Genomic DNA, 13,886 nt, shown 5'->3' on the forward strand with positions numbered 1-13,886 from the left:
TTCAAATCGCCCAAAAAGCTCCAAAGACCGACTTAAAAATGGTGGAATAGCTCAAAAATTGCGAAGGAAACAATTTATACTTTCTAGCCCAGGGATTCCGCACCTGCGGACAAATCGTCACTTCTGCCGCACCGCTTTAGCGGTTAATAGACCGCTTCTGCGGTCATCACTTAAACGACCACTTTTCGCTTTTGGGATCCTTTTCTCGCACTTGCGCTATCGCAGGTGCGGCTCCTCAGCCGCTTCTGTAGCCCCAGCCTTCCTAGGCCCCTTTTCACTTTTGCGGCCCGCTTCCACACATCTGCAACATCGCACCTGCGGTCCCTAATCCGCAGGTGCGGAAACAACAGAAGCAGAAAATCTACAGCTTCACCAAAACTCCAAACTCCCCGTCAACCATCCGAAATCACCCCGAGGCCCCTGCGATCTCAACCAAAAGCACAAACATATCCCATAACCTTATTAGAACTTATACCATCTTCAAAACACCTCAAACAACATCTAATCAACCAAAATATATCGGATTCAAGCCTAAGTTTCCAAAATCTTCCGAATTACGCTTTTGATCAAAAACCCAACCAAACCACGTCCGAATGACCTGAAATTTTGCACACACATCCCAAATGGTACAACGGAACTACTGCAACTCTCGGAATTCCATTCCGACCCTTATATCAAAAGCTCACCTATCAACCGGAAATCGCCAAAAATCCAATCTCGCCAATTCAAGCCTAAATCTACTCCGGACCTCAAAAACTCATTCTGATCATGCTCCTAAGTCCCAAATCACCTCCCGGAGTTATCCAAACCATCAGAACTCACATCCAAGCCCTCTAACACATATGTCAACTTCCGGTTGACGTTTTTAACTTAAGCTTCCCCAAAAGAGACTAAGTGTCTCAAACCTTACCAAATCCTTTCCGAACCCAAGCCAACCAACCCGATCACTCATAGAACCAATAAAAAAAGCAATAAGAAGCAAAAATTGGGGAAATAGAGCAGTAACTCAAGAGACGACTGGCCGGGTCGTCACACTACTGTTCCTGCATGGCCTGGTTTAGTATGTGATTCATGTGTGGGGATAGAAGGTGTAGGATACTGTTGATCCATGATTGATTGGTGTAGTTGTTCATTTCTATGTGCATTTCTTCTGATATTAGTTGGGCTAGGTAACGGGTATTCTGGATTATTATTACCATCTCCTGGGCAGTGATTTGGATATTGAAGGTTATTATATGTACTAGAATGTCTGCTTTTAGCCAAGAAGTCAGTTGGTAATTTGAGATTGAGGGGGGGGATGTGAAGAATAGTGGTTGATTATGTAACTGTGGTGTCATGGGTGGAAGGTTGTCCATCGGAGGGATTCTGTATTGTTTTGGTATGTGAACTAGCCGAAACCTTCTCCTAGTTGTGAGTGGGAGTCTTGGCATTCTCTTCTTGTGGGTTATATATTTGGTTAGTGTTGGTAATAGGATTAGTAGCTTGCCTAAGGTTCTTGATTTCTATAGATTTCTTTGGCTGCATACGAGGTAATTGACTTGGCGTGTGAGAATATATAAAAAAAATTGTGGATTTTGTTGTTGCTAGGTGCTTTGAGTAATCTGTCATTTGATCATTCTCCTTTGCATGCATGTCCATATGTAATGTTGATGATGTATGGATAGTGGTAATATCCGATTTAGGATTTGTTATTTCCTTTAGTCTAGAGGTAGCCAAGTAATTACAAGTTTTGTTTTTAGTGGAAGCTTCATCTAATGATTGGGGTGCGGTTTCAAGATGTCATTAGTCTTGGACACATGTAGGAGTTTGTCTTTTCTGCTTTGCATACATTGGGCATTTGAGGTTATGGACAAATTTTTTGCTAAACCATTTTCGAAAACCATGGGCTCTTCATCCTTATTTTGAAGAATCTCAAAAATATTATTAGAATTTTGGCCAACATTGGAGGAGATGATGTTAGTGTTAGAGTTTTTGTCTGTGTATTGTCTAACTTTTGAGTCAGTAGCCGGTGTATTGGAGAGATTGTTTCACATATATTTAAATTTAGGAAAATTAAACTTTTGAGAATTAGAAGACATACCTATATCAGTATCATTGAGTTTTGGACGTGTACCTGGATTGGTTACCTTAGCAATTGGGATTTGCTTAACTTCAATAGACTTCTTTTTCTTGTTAAAGGAGATAGTCACACAATTACTTTGAGTGTCTTGTTTTGGGATATCTGCTGGACTTCCTTGTTTCTCACTGGTATTGGGAGGTGATAAATGCACTGAACATTTTGATTGGTTGTGGCCTAATTTACCACAATTGGTGCATAAAAAGTTTTCACCCTCATAATGTTATGTTGTTTATAGCTTCCAATGTAAACAAAAGGCGTAACCGGTTTTTCCATGGATACTTCAACACATAGTCGAGCATACCTACCTCTAAGAGTAGAGGAAGTACAAGCATCAATCCTAAGTAATCTGCCAATGGTATTACCAATTTTTTGTAAAATGGTAGAATCATAAAATTCAGTAGGGAGTTGGGGAAGACGAACCCAAACTGCTGATTTTAATTGTCTTGCCTCACTGGCTACAAATTGTGGCTCCCATTTTTGGACTAATAAGTGGTAACCATTAATAAACCATGGTCCATTACTGAGGGATCTGGACATATTTTCCTCCTTATTGAATTTTACGATGAAGTAATCAGCCTCTAGGTCCATAAGAGTGAAGTTTTCATTTGGTTTCCACAACTGATGTAGTTTTCTCTTTAGTGGGACTTGTAGGTTATCATTAAGATCTTGGATTGCTTGGGAGCAAATATTTTGGCTAGGCAAGTCTTGAAATTGGCAGTCTAGTTGCATAGGGTATCTTGAGTAGTAATTGGATCTAGTGCCGGTTGAGAAACCTGAATATTGATAGAGTCCAAAAGGAGAATCTTCTTACATGATGAGTTGTGGTGTTGGGGTATTTTTGCTAGTGTAGTCGTTGAAGAATTATTTTCTTCATCAGCATGTTGATTTTCCCTACACGGTGTTGACGTAGGTGAATTAATACTTTCATTTCCATGAAAGATATCCAGAGGTTTAGGAGGAATTTGAGAAGATTGATGATCAGAGGGTGGGGAGTTGTCCATTGCTGCTATGGAAATGTTGAGGAAGAAAGTAGTGAGAAGGTAGACCTTCTCACTCTCGGTTATTCCAGCTTTTGATGGTTCCGACATTGTGTGTAAGTTCAATTCATTAGTCTTTTTCCCCTTCCCCTTCCCAAGCATCCAATGTAATGGGAAAAATTTCAAAAGAAAATGCAAATCGCAATTTCTTTGCAATATACCACACAATCAAACTCTACCATACTCAATATGTAGTATTAATACAATACAGTTCGTTTTTCTTTTCCTTCAAATCAGGCATTAACTTGGCCTAGAAATTCTAGAAACGAGTTAATAAATACATTCAAACAACACAAGAAAGTATTTTTCATCTTTACGCGCCCATGCAATTGAAGCTCTAAAAATCATTCCTCAAATCCTCATCCCTACACAACCATAAAGAAAGTAAAATGGGGGGGGGGGGGGAGTGTTAGAATAAGCAAATTGATATAAACATTCTTAAACTTATGTAGTATATTTAATTTAGATTACCTTAGAAATTAACTCAAAACTTGCATCAGAATCGAGAATGGTTGAGCTCCCTTCACCTTCACGTAGCTCATGCAACCTTACCTGTGCATTTTGGAATAATAAAATAGTTAAATTTGGAGACATACAAAATTTACCAAAATCAACTATAAAGGATTAAAGGTATCAGGCAGTTAAAGATATATCAACTATTTTTAGTAAAATGGTTCTTCATTAAACCTAGAGGAGATCTATGTTATTAACCTTGTTCTTTTTTTCAGTTTTGCAATACATCAGATAGACGTTACTGCGCAAATAAGGGCTACTTCTGGAATTTGAGAATACTAGGTAGTTTAAACTTAAACACGACCAAAACATATATAACCCTACCAAATATTGAAATATTAAGAAATACTATGTGGTACTATTGTAAGCATTACTCACTTGCTTTTGGAGATGGATGTTCTCCTCATGAAGGATTTTATGCTGCATACAAGATGAATAAACAGAAGTTAATTACTAAAAATAGTTCTTTTCTTTTAAATTAGATAAATGTCTTCTGTTAATTTCTAAATGATTAACATTTCTGCACTGATTTATTTAGAAACTGTTGTCTAATACAAAAATATTCAAGAAAAAATTAACGAGCCCCATCTTTTCCATAAACATTTTCAAATTAATTATTTTTTTGTTGTAAATTTTCAATTAAATTAGATTCTCTAAATATATATCGCTCGTATTAGATTCTCACCCGTCTCTTAAGCCAGTTGATATGTTCGGAAATGATACACCTCTGTTACATGAAAGTAAAAATAAACTAATTAGATGTAGCTCACCAATTATCACGAATTTGGTGGAAATCAATTTAAAAAATATACTATTAAGTTACTGATCACTCTTATTTCATATACACCTTTTTAGAACGAATGCGTTCAACCCCAATTCTCAGCTGACGCTCCAACTGCTTCAATTCTTTCATACCAAGAGTTGATATATCTTCTCCAGCAAAATGCCTGCCCAGAATATATTTATATACAATTGGATATATAGCAAGATGTATACGCTCATACATGACATTTCTGAATTAGCATATTGAACCTATACAAAAGTATGAAAACTGAGCAATAGCTTAATACCATTCCCTCCCCTCCCCCCCAACCCCCCCCCCCCCCCCAAAATGAATTTTTATTGAAGTTACTCACGTTACTATCATATATGTTCTTGTATGAACTTGCTGAAGACTCCATTCCTCATATTGTAGAGATATCAACACCTCTTTATGTAATATTTTGAAAACAAAATTTTCATATCCCAAAAACAACTTTAGAGCGGTTTTGAAGTTTTTTACTCACAAAACTTCAAGTTCTTTTCAAGTAAAATGCATGTCCAGACACAATTTCAATTTTCAAAAATTATTTTTCATCTTGTCTTCAAGAACTCATTTTTTCAAGTTTCAACCAAATATATGTTCAAACGCTAGTTTAAACATACTTATCTCTGGCTTCAAGTTCATCTATTGTTCTGGTCATGTCTTCAATCTCAAACCTCCGGACCTAATCGATGAGAAGCAGAGTACTCGTCAAAGTTTATCAAACTAATATATGGTGACAAAGTTCCATAGAGTAGTGTTAGAAAAATTAAATATAAATAATAAAATTTACTCTAACTATGTTGCTTGGTTTATACTATATATCTTTTCCATTATGGCGCTTAAAAGAAGTTGAATTAAGAAGAAATTAATTACCTCCGTAGCTCTGAAGCCTTGATCATTAGTACTTTTGGATAATCCAACTTCATTCTTGTACCTTAAAATGGTCCTATCAATGCTGCATCCATTAATAAAACAATATTAATTAATCTGATTTCGTTACAAAAAATAGAACATGTATAATCCAATAACCCATGAAGCAAAAGTTTGATGATTTTCCCCCTTTGTACATGCAAACTTTTACAGAATACTTTGCCTTTGTTTGGCCTGCTTTTTATTAATTAATGGTCTTTAATTAACACTCCGTAAGAAACCTGAAACCCTTAAACTTTTAACAAAATAATTTCTCAACAAAACCTTAATTCCTAACGGATTTATATTAGTTACTTTTATAGTTTATAAATGAAATAAACTGGTTATACCTCAGGAAATAGAAAGTAATTACTGGACTTGGACTTTTATAACTATAAGTAAACGTACGTTACAACAACAAAAACATACTCAGTGAAATCGCATAGACCAGGATCTGATAAAGACGTTATTTCTGATAGACCCTCGAATCAAGTAAATATTACTACGTTAGAAAATATGAACCCAAAGAACGCCCCTAAAAAGGGAGATTAAAATAAAAATAAGACTTACTCATGACTAGCGAACTGGTAAGCTTTGCCAGAGGGAGAGAAAATGAGAAGAGCAACCTCAGCATCACAGAGAATAGAAAGCTCAAATGCTTTTTTAAGTAAGCCAGTTCTTCTCTTGGAGAAGGTAACTTGCCTGCTCGTTTGATTCTCTATTCTCTTCAATTCTACTTTCCCTCTCCCCATTATTGTTAATCTCTCTACTAGAGATAATTAGTGGACTAATTAATTCCCCCTCTGATTCTTGCACAAGTAATTTTTCTTTAATTTTTTACCCTTCTTGTTTCAAAAGAGATCGAATACTCATTGCACCTTAATATACACGCATGACCCTCGATATTAATTTCATGACGTCACTCTTGCCAATCATGGCGTATATCATATCTACTCAATTTCATTTTACTTTTAGATTGTCTCATAATCGCTTTTTATTACTAAAACACAAGTATGACGTGTCGTCTTTACGCCTTTAAAATAAAACTAAAAACTAAAGAAATACAATAATTATTATTTTGAGTAAGATATAAGGAGTATGCGTACTAATCACCGTGTAAGCTCTATACAGAAAATAGACTATATATTTTGCTTAATTAAAGAGAATCTTTTCTATTATCAGTCCGAATTTTCTTGACTAAACTAGATAAATTGGAACCTTGCCCTTCACTTTTAAGACTATGCCATCCTAAGGTGTTGCTAAACGGATGTATTTTATCAATGTCCATAAATGATAAATTATAGAGCGAACTGTCGAATTAAATAAGTTGGATGCTAATACGTCGTACTACTTGTAGAATTCGAGTTCACCAATATAAAGTATTAATATGAGATTAAATATTAAGTAACATTACTCAAGTTGATATTTCAGGGGTAGTGATACTGACAAGACAAAAAAGGAAGTTTTCAAAATATATATTTTGTTGGTCTTAACTAGATTGCCTCCATTATATTGTAATCAACAAATAGTTTAAATTCTATATTTAGCGATCTCTAATGTTTTCTGGCATGCACTTTTGACATGAAACATCGGTTAGGGAGTTATTTAATACGTTGCCCATCTTAATTTCCTCTTAATAAAAAGAGTCAAGATAAATATCATTACCACATGAAGGAAGCAAAATAGATACCATCTGATGTTCACCAAGCTAGCTTCTTTGAATTTTTGAACCATCAAATTAAGAAAGTAAAAAAGAAAAGCTACTGATTGGTCTTTCTTTTTATTATCTTTTTAAAGTTGTTGAAAACACTTGTGCGTGTGTTTTTGTTCAGAGTCATTACTAGTAAAACACTTGTCCCTTAAAGTTCTCCCCCTAAATATGACTCTCAAACCCTATATAGCAATATTGTGAATGCTACTGGATGAGAAGGACGAATCTTCAATTTATAGAACTCCAAATATTTTCCTACAAGAAAAGGGACTAGCCAAATATGAAAGAATTATATTTTCCTTCTAGGAAAAGATAAACCCTATTATGGTAAATATGTTGTGGAAATAGGAAAACCAAATATGGAAAGAAAATCTGGACAAACACCTAACAACTATAACCTTCATTCAGTCCCATTAAAAACTGTAATAGGCGGTGATATTGCAAATGCACTGCAAAATCCTTTGATTTCTCACAGTCACATGAAGGAGATGGCATCATTGAATCATACTCATCCCATAAATCCTTCAACCTTGAATAGTATATTCACACAGATGAGTTCCTTGAGTCAAAGTAAAGATCTCCTTGTGAAGAGAGTACTGTCATGGGCGGCTTTCCAGCCATGCCCCATGACCCCTTGGGTGCGCCCCGTGGCATCCTAGCAAGCCTCCCAACACCTAGCGCCACGGACGGTCCTGTGGTCTTGGCTGCGCTAAGTGACAAGCGCGCATGTGCCTCTGTCTCCCCACTGATATCCCTCGCCAGCGCCCAGCCGCAGGCAGATGCCAATAGGGCCGCACACGCAGACAACACCACGCGCATAGACCGTGAAGCCAAAGACAATGTTGCTGACAACAAACCTGTTTCTTCCTTGTAGAAAACTAAGTTCTTTTCATTGTAAATATAGAGTAGTTTTATTTCATGTACTTTCATTATGTTTCTCTAGATTAGTTAAGTCTAGTCTTGTAACTTTGCTTTATTTTTTTTAAGCACTATTAGGGGGGATCAAGAAATCAAACTTTCTAGCAAGCAAACAATTCTCTATACTGGTGTCTCCCCCCCTTAACACCGCATTGCTTTTCTGTAATAACTTTCATTAATGCAATCAAGCTTTCTTTCATTCTCAATTCTCATTTATGTTCTCTCAATTGTTCTTGATTAATTTTCTCGTACGACACTGACAATCTCGTCTAGCAGAGGGGACCTCAGTTGGTGAATAGTGACTACACTGATATCAGTTGCTTAGCCTTACGTCGCCCTTCCAAGGAATCTCAAGAAGGCGCTGCATAACAGTTGGTATCAGAGCATAGGCTTGATATCAGACGAGGGAACATATAGCCATTACCACCATTTCTGACCATGGTGAATCATGGGGACCGCATTGCGGCCCTTGAAGAGACGGTTGACGTATTACGGCCTATCGTGGATATGGTGCCTGAAATAAGAATTGGCCTAGTGCAAAGGTTGGATGACCTGGACAGCAGAATGCTCCAGGCCGAAGTTGACATAGAAAACATCAGTCGCGACTCTGAAAGAGACCGGCAAATGGCAGCCACAAAGGCAGCCAAAATTTTTGGCAAATTCAAGAGCCTCCAACAGAAGCGTACCAAGAATTTAGCCTACAGGTCACAAAAGGCAGACAAGGTGACTGTCATGCAACAAACTATTGACAACTTGATAGGCCAACTCAATATTGTCAACGCTGCTTTACAAGGCCTTCTTCGAGGACGCGGAAACCAAATCAGGGGTGCTGTGAACCTCGTCCCCCGCAACACAAAAATTGAAAATTCCTGAGCCAAAGCCATATAGTGGAGTTCGAAATGCCAAAGAAGTGGAAAACCATCTTCGACATCGAACAGTACTTTGATGTCCTGGGGGGCTTGGAAGAAGCTAAGAAGGTAGCAACTGCTGCCATGTATCTTCATGGTGATGCTAAACTCTAGTGGCAGGTGAAATACAAAGCCATCAAGGCCGGTAAAGATGCTCTCGAGACGTGGGAAAAACTGAAGGCAGCCATACGCCTATAGTTCTTCCCCGAAAATATTGAATACAATGCAAGGAGAAAGCTACGGGAGCTCCGCTAGACCAAATCATTGCAAAACTACGTGCATGAATTCTCCACGCTCATGCTAAACATACGCGACATGGGGGACAAAGACAAGCTCTTCACTTTCTTAGAAAGGTTGAAACCTTATGCTCGTATGGAGCTGCAAAGACAAATGGTAGATACCCTACCCAAGGCGATCCAAGTAGATGAATGCCTTGGGGACTATCAAGTGGAAACTCGAAAGGATAGTGTAATGACCCGATCGGTCGTTTTGAATTCTAGCACGTCGTTCAACAGTTTGAGGCCATGAGCAGCTTCACTTCAGGTATTATGACTTGTACGCATGGTCGGAATTGAATTTCGGGGAATTCGGAGTTGATTTGGAAAGGGAATTCTCATTTTTGAAGCTTTAAGTTGAAAGAATTGACTAAGGTTGGATTTTTGAGTAAACAACCTCGGAATCGGGGTTTGAAGGTTCCAGCAGCTTCGTATGATGATTTTGGACTTGGTCTTATGCCCGGATCAGGTTTTGGAAGACCCGGGAATGTTTCGGTGCCTATTGTGGAAGTTAGCATTTTGGAAGAAATTTCATAAGTTTGGGTTGAAGTGCATTTCAGTGTTATCGATGTCCGTTTAGGATTCCGAGTCTGGGAATAGATCCATATGGTAATTTTGGTATTGGGAGCATGTTCATAAGTAAATTCAGAGGTTCGTAGGTCATTTTGGAGTCATTTGGCTAAAGATAGGAATTTGAAGGTTTTTGGGAAGTTTGACCGAGAGTTGACTTTTTGATATCGGGGTCGGATTTCGATTCCAGAAGTTGGAGTAGGTCTGTAATGTCAAATATGGCTTATGTGCAAAATTTAAGGTCAATCGGACGATCTTGTACGCACCTTCAGGACCGCAAAAGCGGTCAAGAGACCGCAGGTGCGGAAGTGCTGGAGGCAGTAAGATCTTTAAAAATTGGGGGGTTGGTCATTTCCCCCCATTTTTCACTTGGCGTGGACGATTTTGGGGAGCTTCAAGTGGGTTTTTCATTATCAATGACAAGGTAAGTTAACCCCACCTATATTGAGTTAAATACATTGATTATGTGCGGATTTGAGCATGAAAATTTGTAGAAACTTGGGGTTTGAGGGAAAACCTAGAAAATTGATATTCTTGGATTTTGACCACGATTTTGGGTATGAAATTAAGAGAAAATCATATAGTTGAGTTCGTGAGTTCATGGGTAAACTTTATCTTCGAAAAATTTAGGAATCCGGGCACGTGGGCCCGAGGGCAATTTTGTCAACTTTTCGATCGGGGTTAGGAATTGTTATAAATTGGATTGTAATGAGTAATTGAACATATATTAATGGATTTGCATAATTATTGGCTAGTTTTGGAGCATTGTGCATCGATTTGAGTCTTTGGAAAAGCGTGTAATGCCAGTTATGGATCTTCGGAGTGAGGTGAGTCTCCTTCCTAACCTTGTAAGAGGGAATTGTCCCCATAGGTGAGTTAATAGGTTATGTGCTCCTATTTGTGAGGGCTACGTACGCACGAGGTTACGAGAGTCCGTGCATAGCTACTATTATGCTATTGTCCGGGTAGTCTAGGACCCAAAAATATGTTGTACTTGGAAATATTTGTAATCCTATTGACGGTTTAAATTGCTTAAATCTTATCGAATTGGTAAATAAATTTCTAAAATGGATTAAACTTCATTTTCTTGAATCGCTAAAAGAGAATTGGATTTTCCTTAGATAGTTGTTCCCTGATGAAGTCTGGATTAACTGTTTGAATTTGTGATTCTATGTGTACTTGCATCGTATGAATGATTCGCGAGCAGGGTGTTTGTTTATTTCATGTTGACCACGTCGCATGGATGATTCGCGAGCGGGGTAATAGATGCATCTATGGTTCATGCCGTTCGACCCTCGACAGTGCATATTTTACATTTATGTTGGATCGGGCCGTACGACCTCGGCATGATATGTGCATGCTTGTATTGTTGCTTGAGATTTATAAATGTTGACATTTGCCTTTCCTGGCCGGAGAAATTGATAAAGATAATGAAAAGTAAATCTTTGGAAATCCATTATTATTTGGGAAGTTGTTTACCTGCTATCTGGCTTTATGAATTATAATTGTGGTTTTATTAAATTCCCTGATCTCCTTATATTTTTACTATATTATCATTGGACCACTAGTAAGTGTCGAAGTCGACCTCTCGCCTCTACTTCTTCGAGATTAGACGGGATACTAATTGGGTACACGTTGTTTTTGTACTCATACTACACTTGCTGTGCATTTTTGTTGCACAGGTTCATATGTGGCTAGTAGCTTAGTGGCATAGCGACATGGTTGATACAGAAACTTATGTGAGCTGTATTTATCGAGATGACTCGCAGCCAGCAAAGTCCCCTTCAGAGTATTTTATGGTGTTTTCATTACTGTCCACCTTGTATTCCGGACAGTTACTGTATTTTATTTCATTCCATAGTAAATGCTCATGCACTTGTGATACCGGGTTCTGGGATGATTACGGGGTATCTTATGTTAACTGCTTAACATTCATATTTGATTTGAAACGATTATCTTTTACTGGTAAAATTGAAGGAAAATCATAGTTTTCAAAATTATTAAAACGAGAATTTAATTAAGTATTTTGGTTGGCTTGCCTGACAGCAGTGTCCGATGCCATCCCGACCCTTAGTGGATTTTGGGTCGTGACAACATGGTATCAGAGCACTAGGTTCCCTTAGGTCTCATGAGTCATGAGCAAGTCTAGTAGAGTCTTGCGGATCGGTACAGAGACGTCTGTAGTTATCTTTGAGAGGCTACAGGGCTGTTAGGAACAATTCCCTTCTTGATTCCTCATCGTGCGGTTTGATTCCTTGAGGCTTATGCCCTTGTTTCCTTCCTACTCAACCTTACGCGATGCGAATTGCTTTTTATAAATCGAGAATTGATGAATTGTAATGGTACTACGGACGTGGTGCAGGATGTTTATCCCGGTATAGTTGATTGGGCTATTATCATCGCCTTGCGGAAGGATTTTTCTATCATTTCGGCTCGGTAGTTGTGCTTCTAAGAGCTTAGAGGCTATGCACAGGTTGCTATGATGCTCACGATTGGTTATCGAACAGTAATGACTTGATAGCAGGATACTTGCCTATGTATTGGGGCAGTGAATGATTTGAAAGGAAGCCTACCCAGTGCACAATTTAGAGATCTGATATTTTATTTCCGGCAGAGGAAAAGCAATTGGCCTAGGGACGTCCAGATTTGGAGTGATGGAGTAACAAGACTTGATGATTTCAAGCGTGATAGGATTTTCATCTGCGATGTTGTGTCGTCGTCCGCGATTGAATGTGTTAAGTTCGCCGGTCTTATGGTCTTCTACAATTCGTCTTTGGGGTAAGATATTATGAAATAATATTGGAGAAATGACTGTTAGATATCGCGAGGTGCGGTGGTTCTGGATTGAATTGGTGTTTCTAATGCTGACGGCTCGAGAAAAAAAATCTTCGGAGAGGTTTAAAGTTAGTAGCGATATGTGAGTTCAAGTGTTACGAAGATAGATTTTATTTAAGGCAATAACTGAGCGGCAAAGGATGAGGAAGGACATGTGGGGAGTGTTAGGCGGTGGTTAAAATTTCTAGAAGGCCAAGTTTAAGAAGCAAAGGTCGAGTAGTCGATTAAAGGAGTGAGTTCCGCCAAAGTGGGAGAGCGACGGAGTTGCATAGGGGCTTGGTGGTAGGATGACCGCGCATCTTGAGGAGAGTTTGGAATGATTTGGGAATTTTAGAGATTGGTGATTGGGGCCTACAGATTTAATTTGGAGCACGGGCTATTATGCGGCAGGAGATTTGATATAACGGAAAAGAGCTACTTGAAATGAATAAGGATACAACATAACTTTGAATTGGAAAGATGTTGCCGCACATCTAATTGATGTCCACGAGGGGTAAATGTACTTGTGCAACTAGAGAGTGAGCTCAGACTCAGAATGGGTTATTGATGTCGTAGTGATTGTACCCCGTGCAACAGCGTTGGAAGATGTCGGAAAGTGATTTCCACAGGTGGGTTATTCCCTGTGAGTAGGCTAGCGGTCGCATGGTTGGCGAAGCTTCTACGGAGGATTTTACTGGCCATTCCGGTAAGAGGTCGAATATGTGAATGTTGATGGAAATTTAGGGTATTCATGAAGTGCTAATGGAAGGATTTCGAGGAATCTGGTGGTATAATTTCGTAAGGTCATGTCAGTAAGAAATAAAGAATCTTTGTGGGTTTCAGAGATGTGTAATAGTGGCTTCAAGCTAAGTGGGAGAGTCCCACCGCCTACAGTTGGATTGCATAGTCGTTTATTTGTAAGGTTTAGGATTACCAGCATATTGGTGAGTTATTTCAGCTAAGGGAAAGAATTTAAGTAGTAATTTGAGTGAAGGAATTTTTAAAGGTGTGCTATAGTTGGCCTTATTGGCTCATGTTCGGGATTTGGGAAGATTCGGGATTTATGTTTCATATAGAGGTGATTTACAAGGGAAGCGATTCAGTCGGGTGCTTCGTGGAGATGGGTGTTCATGTGAATAACGGTCCTAGTAGATTCAAAGGTTAAAGTATGGTGCCTAAGGGTTTCGAGTCCATAATTATGGTTAAGAATCAAGCTTTTGTAGAAGATTATGATAAGAGGCTCGGAATATTCTATGATATTTTCAACTTGCAGTGTATCATGGGAGGAAAATGAGAAAAAGACTTCA

General features: G+C 38.4%; 1 protein-coding gene across 2 annotated transcripts; it reads right to left on the minus strand.

Annotated features, from left to right (window-relative positions):
- Positions 1–3,314: 3,314 nt before the first annotated feature.
- On the minus strand, positions 3,315–6,252 carry LOC107806166 (agamous-like MADS-box protein AGL19). 2 transcript variants are annotated; one of them, XM_016630278.2, is made up of 8 exons: positions 5,954–6,252; positions 5,348–5,429; positions 5,095–5,156; positions 4,517–4,616; positions 4,355–4,396; positions 4,048–4,089; positions 3,628–3,708; positions 3,315–3,521 (listed from the first exon to the last, which is right to left on the minus strand). In XM_016630278.2, the coding sequence occupies exons 1-8, from the start codon at positions 6,133–6,135 to the stop codon at positions 3,516–3,518; spliced, it is 597 nt and encodes a 198-aa protein (XP_016485764.1). In that variant the 5' UTR covers positions 6,136–6,252; the 3' UTR covers positions 3,315–3,515. The 2 variants fall into 2 exon arrangements, with proteins under 2 accessions (XP_016485764.1, XP_016485773.1); XM_016630287.2 differs by lacking the exon at positions 4,355–4,396.
- Between the last annotated feature and the right edge of the window lie 7,634 nt (positions 6,253–13,886).

The sequence above is a fragment of the Nicotiana tabacum genome, chromosome 6 (assembly GCF_000715075.1).
Source record: "Nicotiana tabacum cultivar K326 chromosome 6, ASM71507v2, whole genome shotgun sequence".
In the NCBI taxonomy this organism is placed as follows: Eukaryota; Viridiplantae; Streptophyta; class Magnoliopsida; order Solanales; family Solanaceae; genus Nicotiana; species Nicotiana tabacum.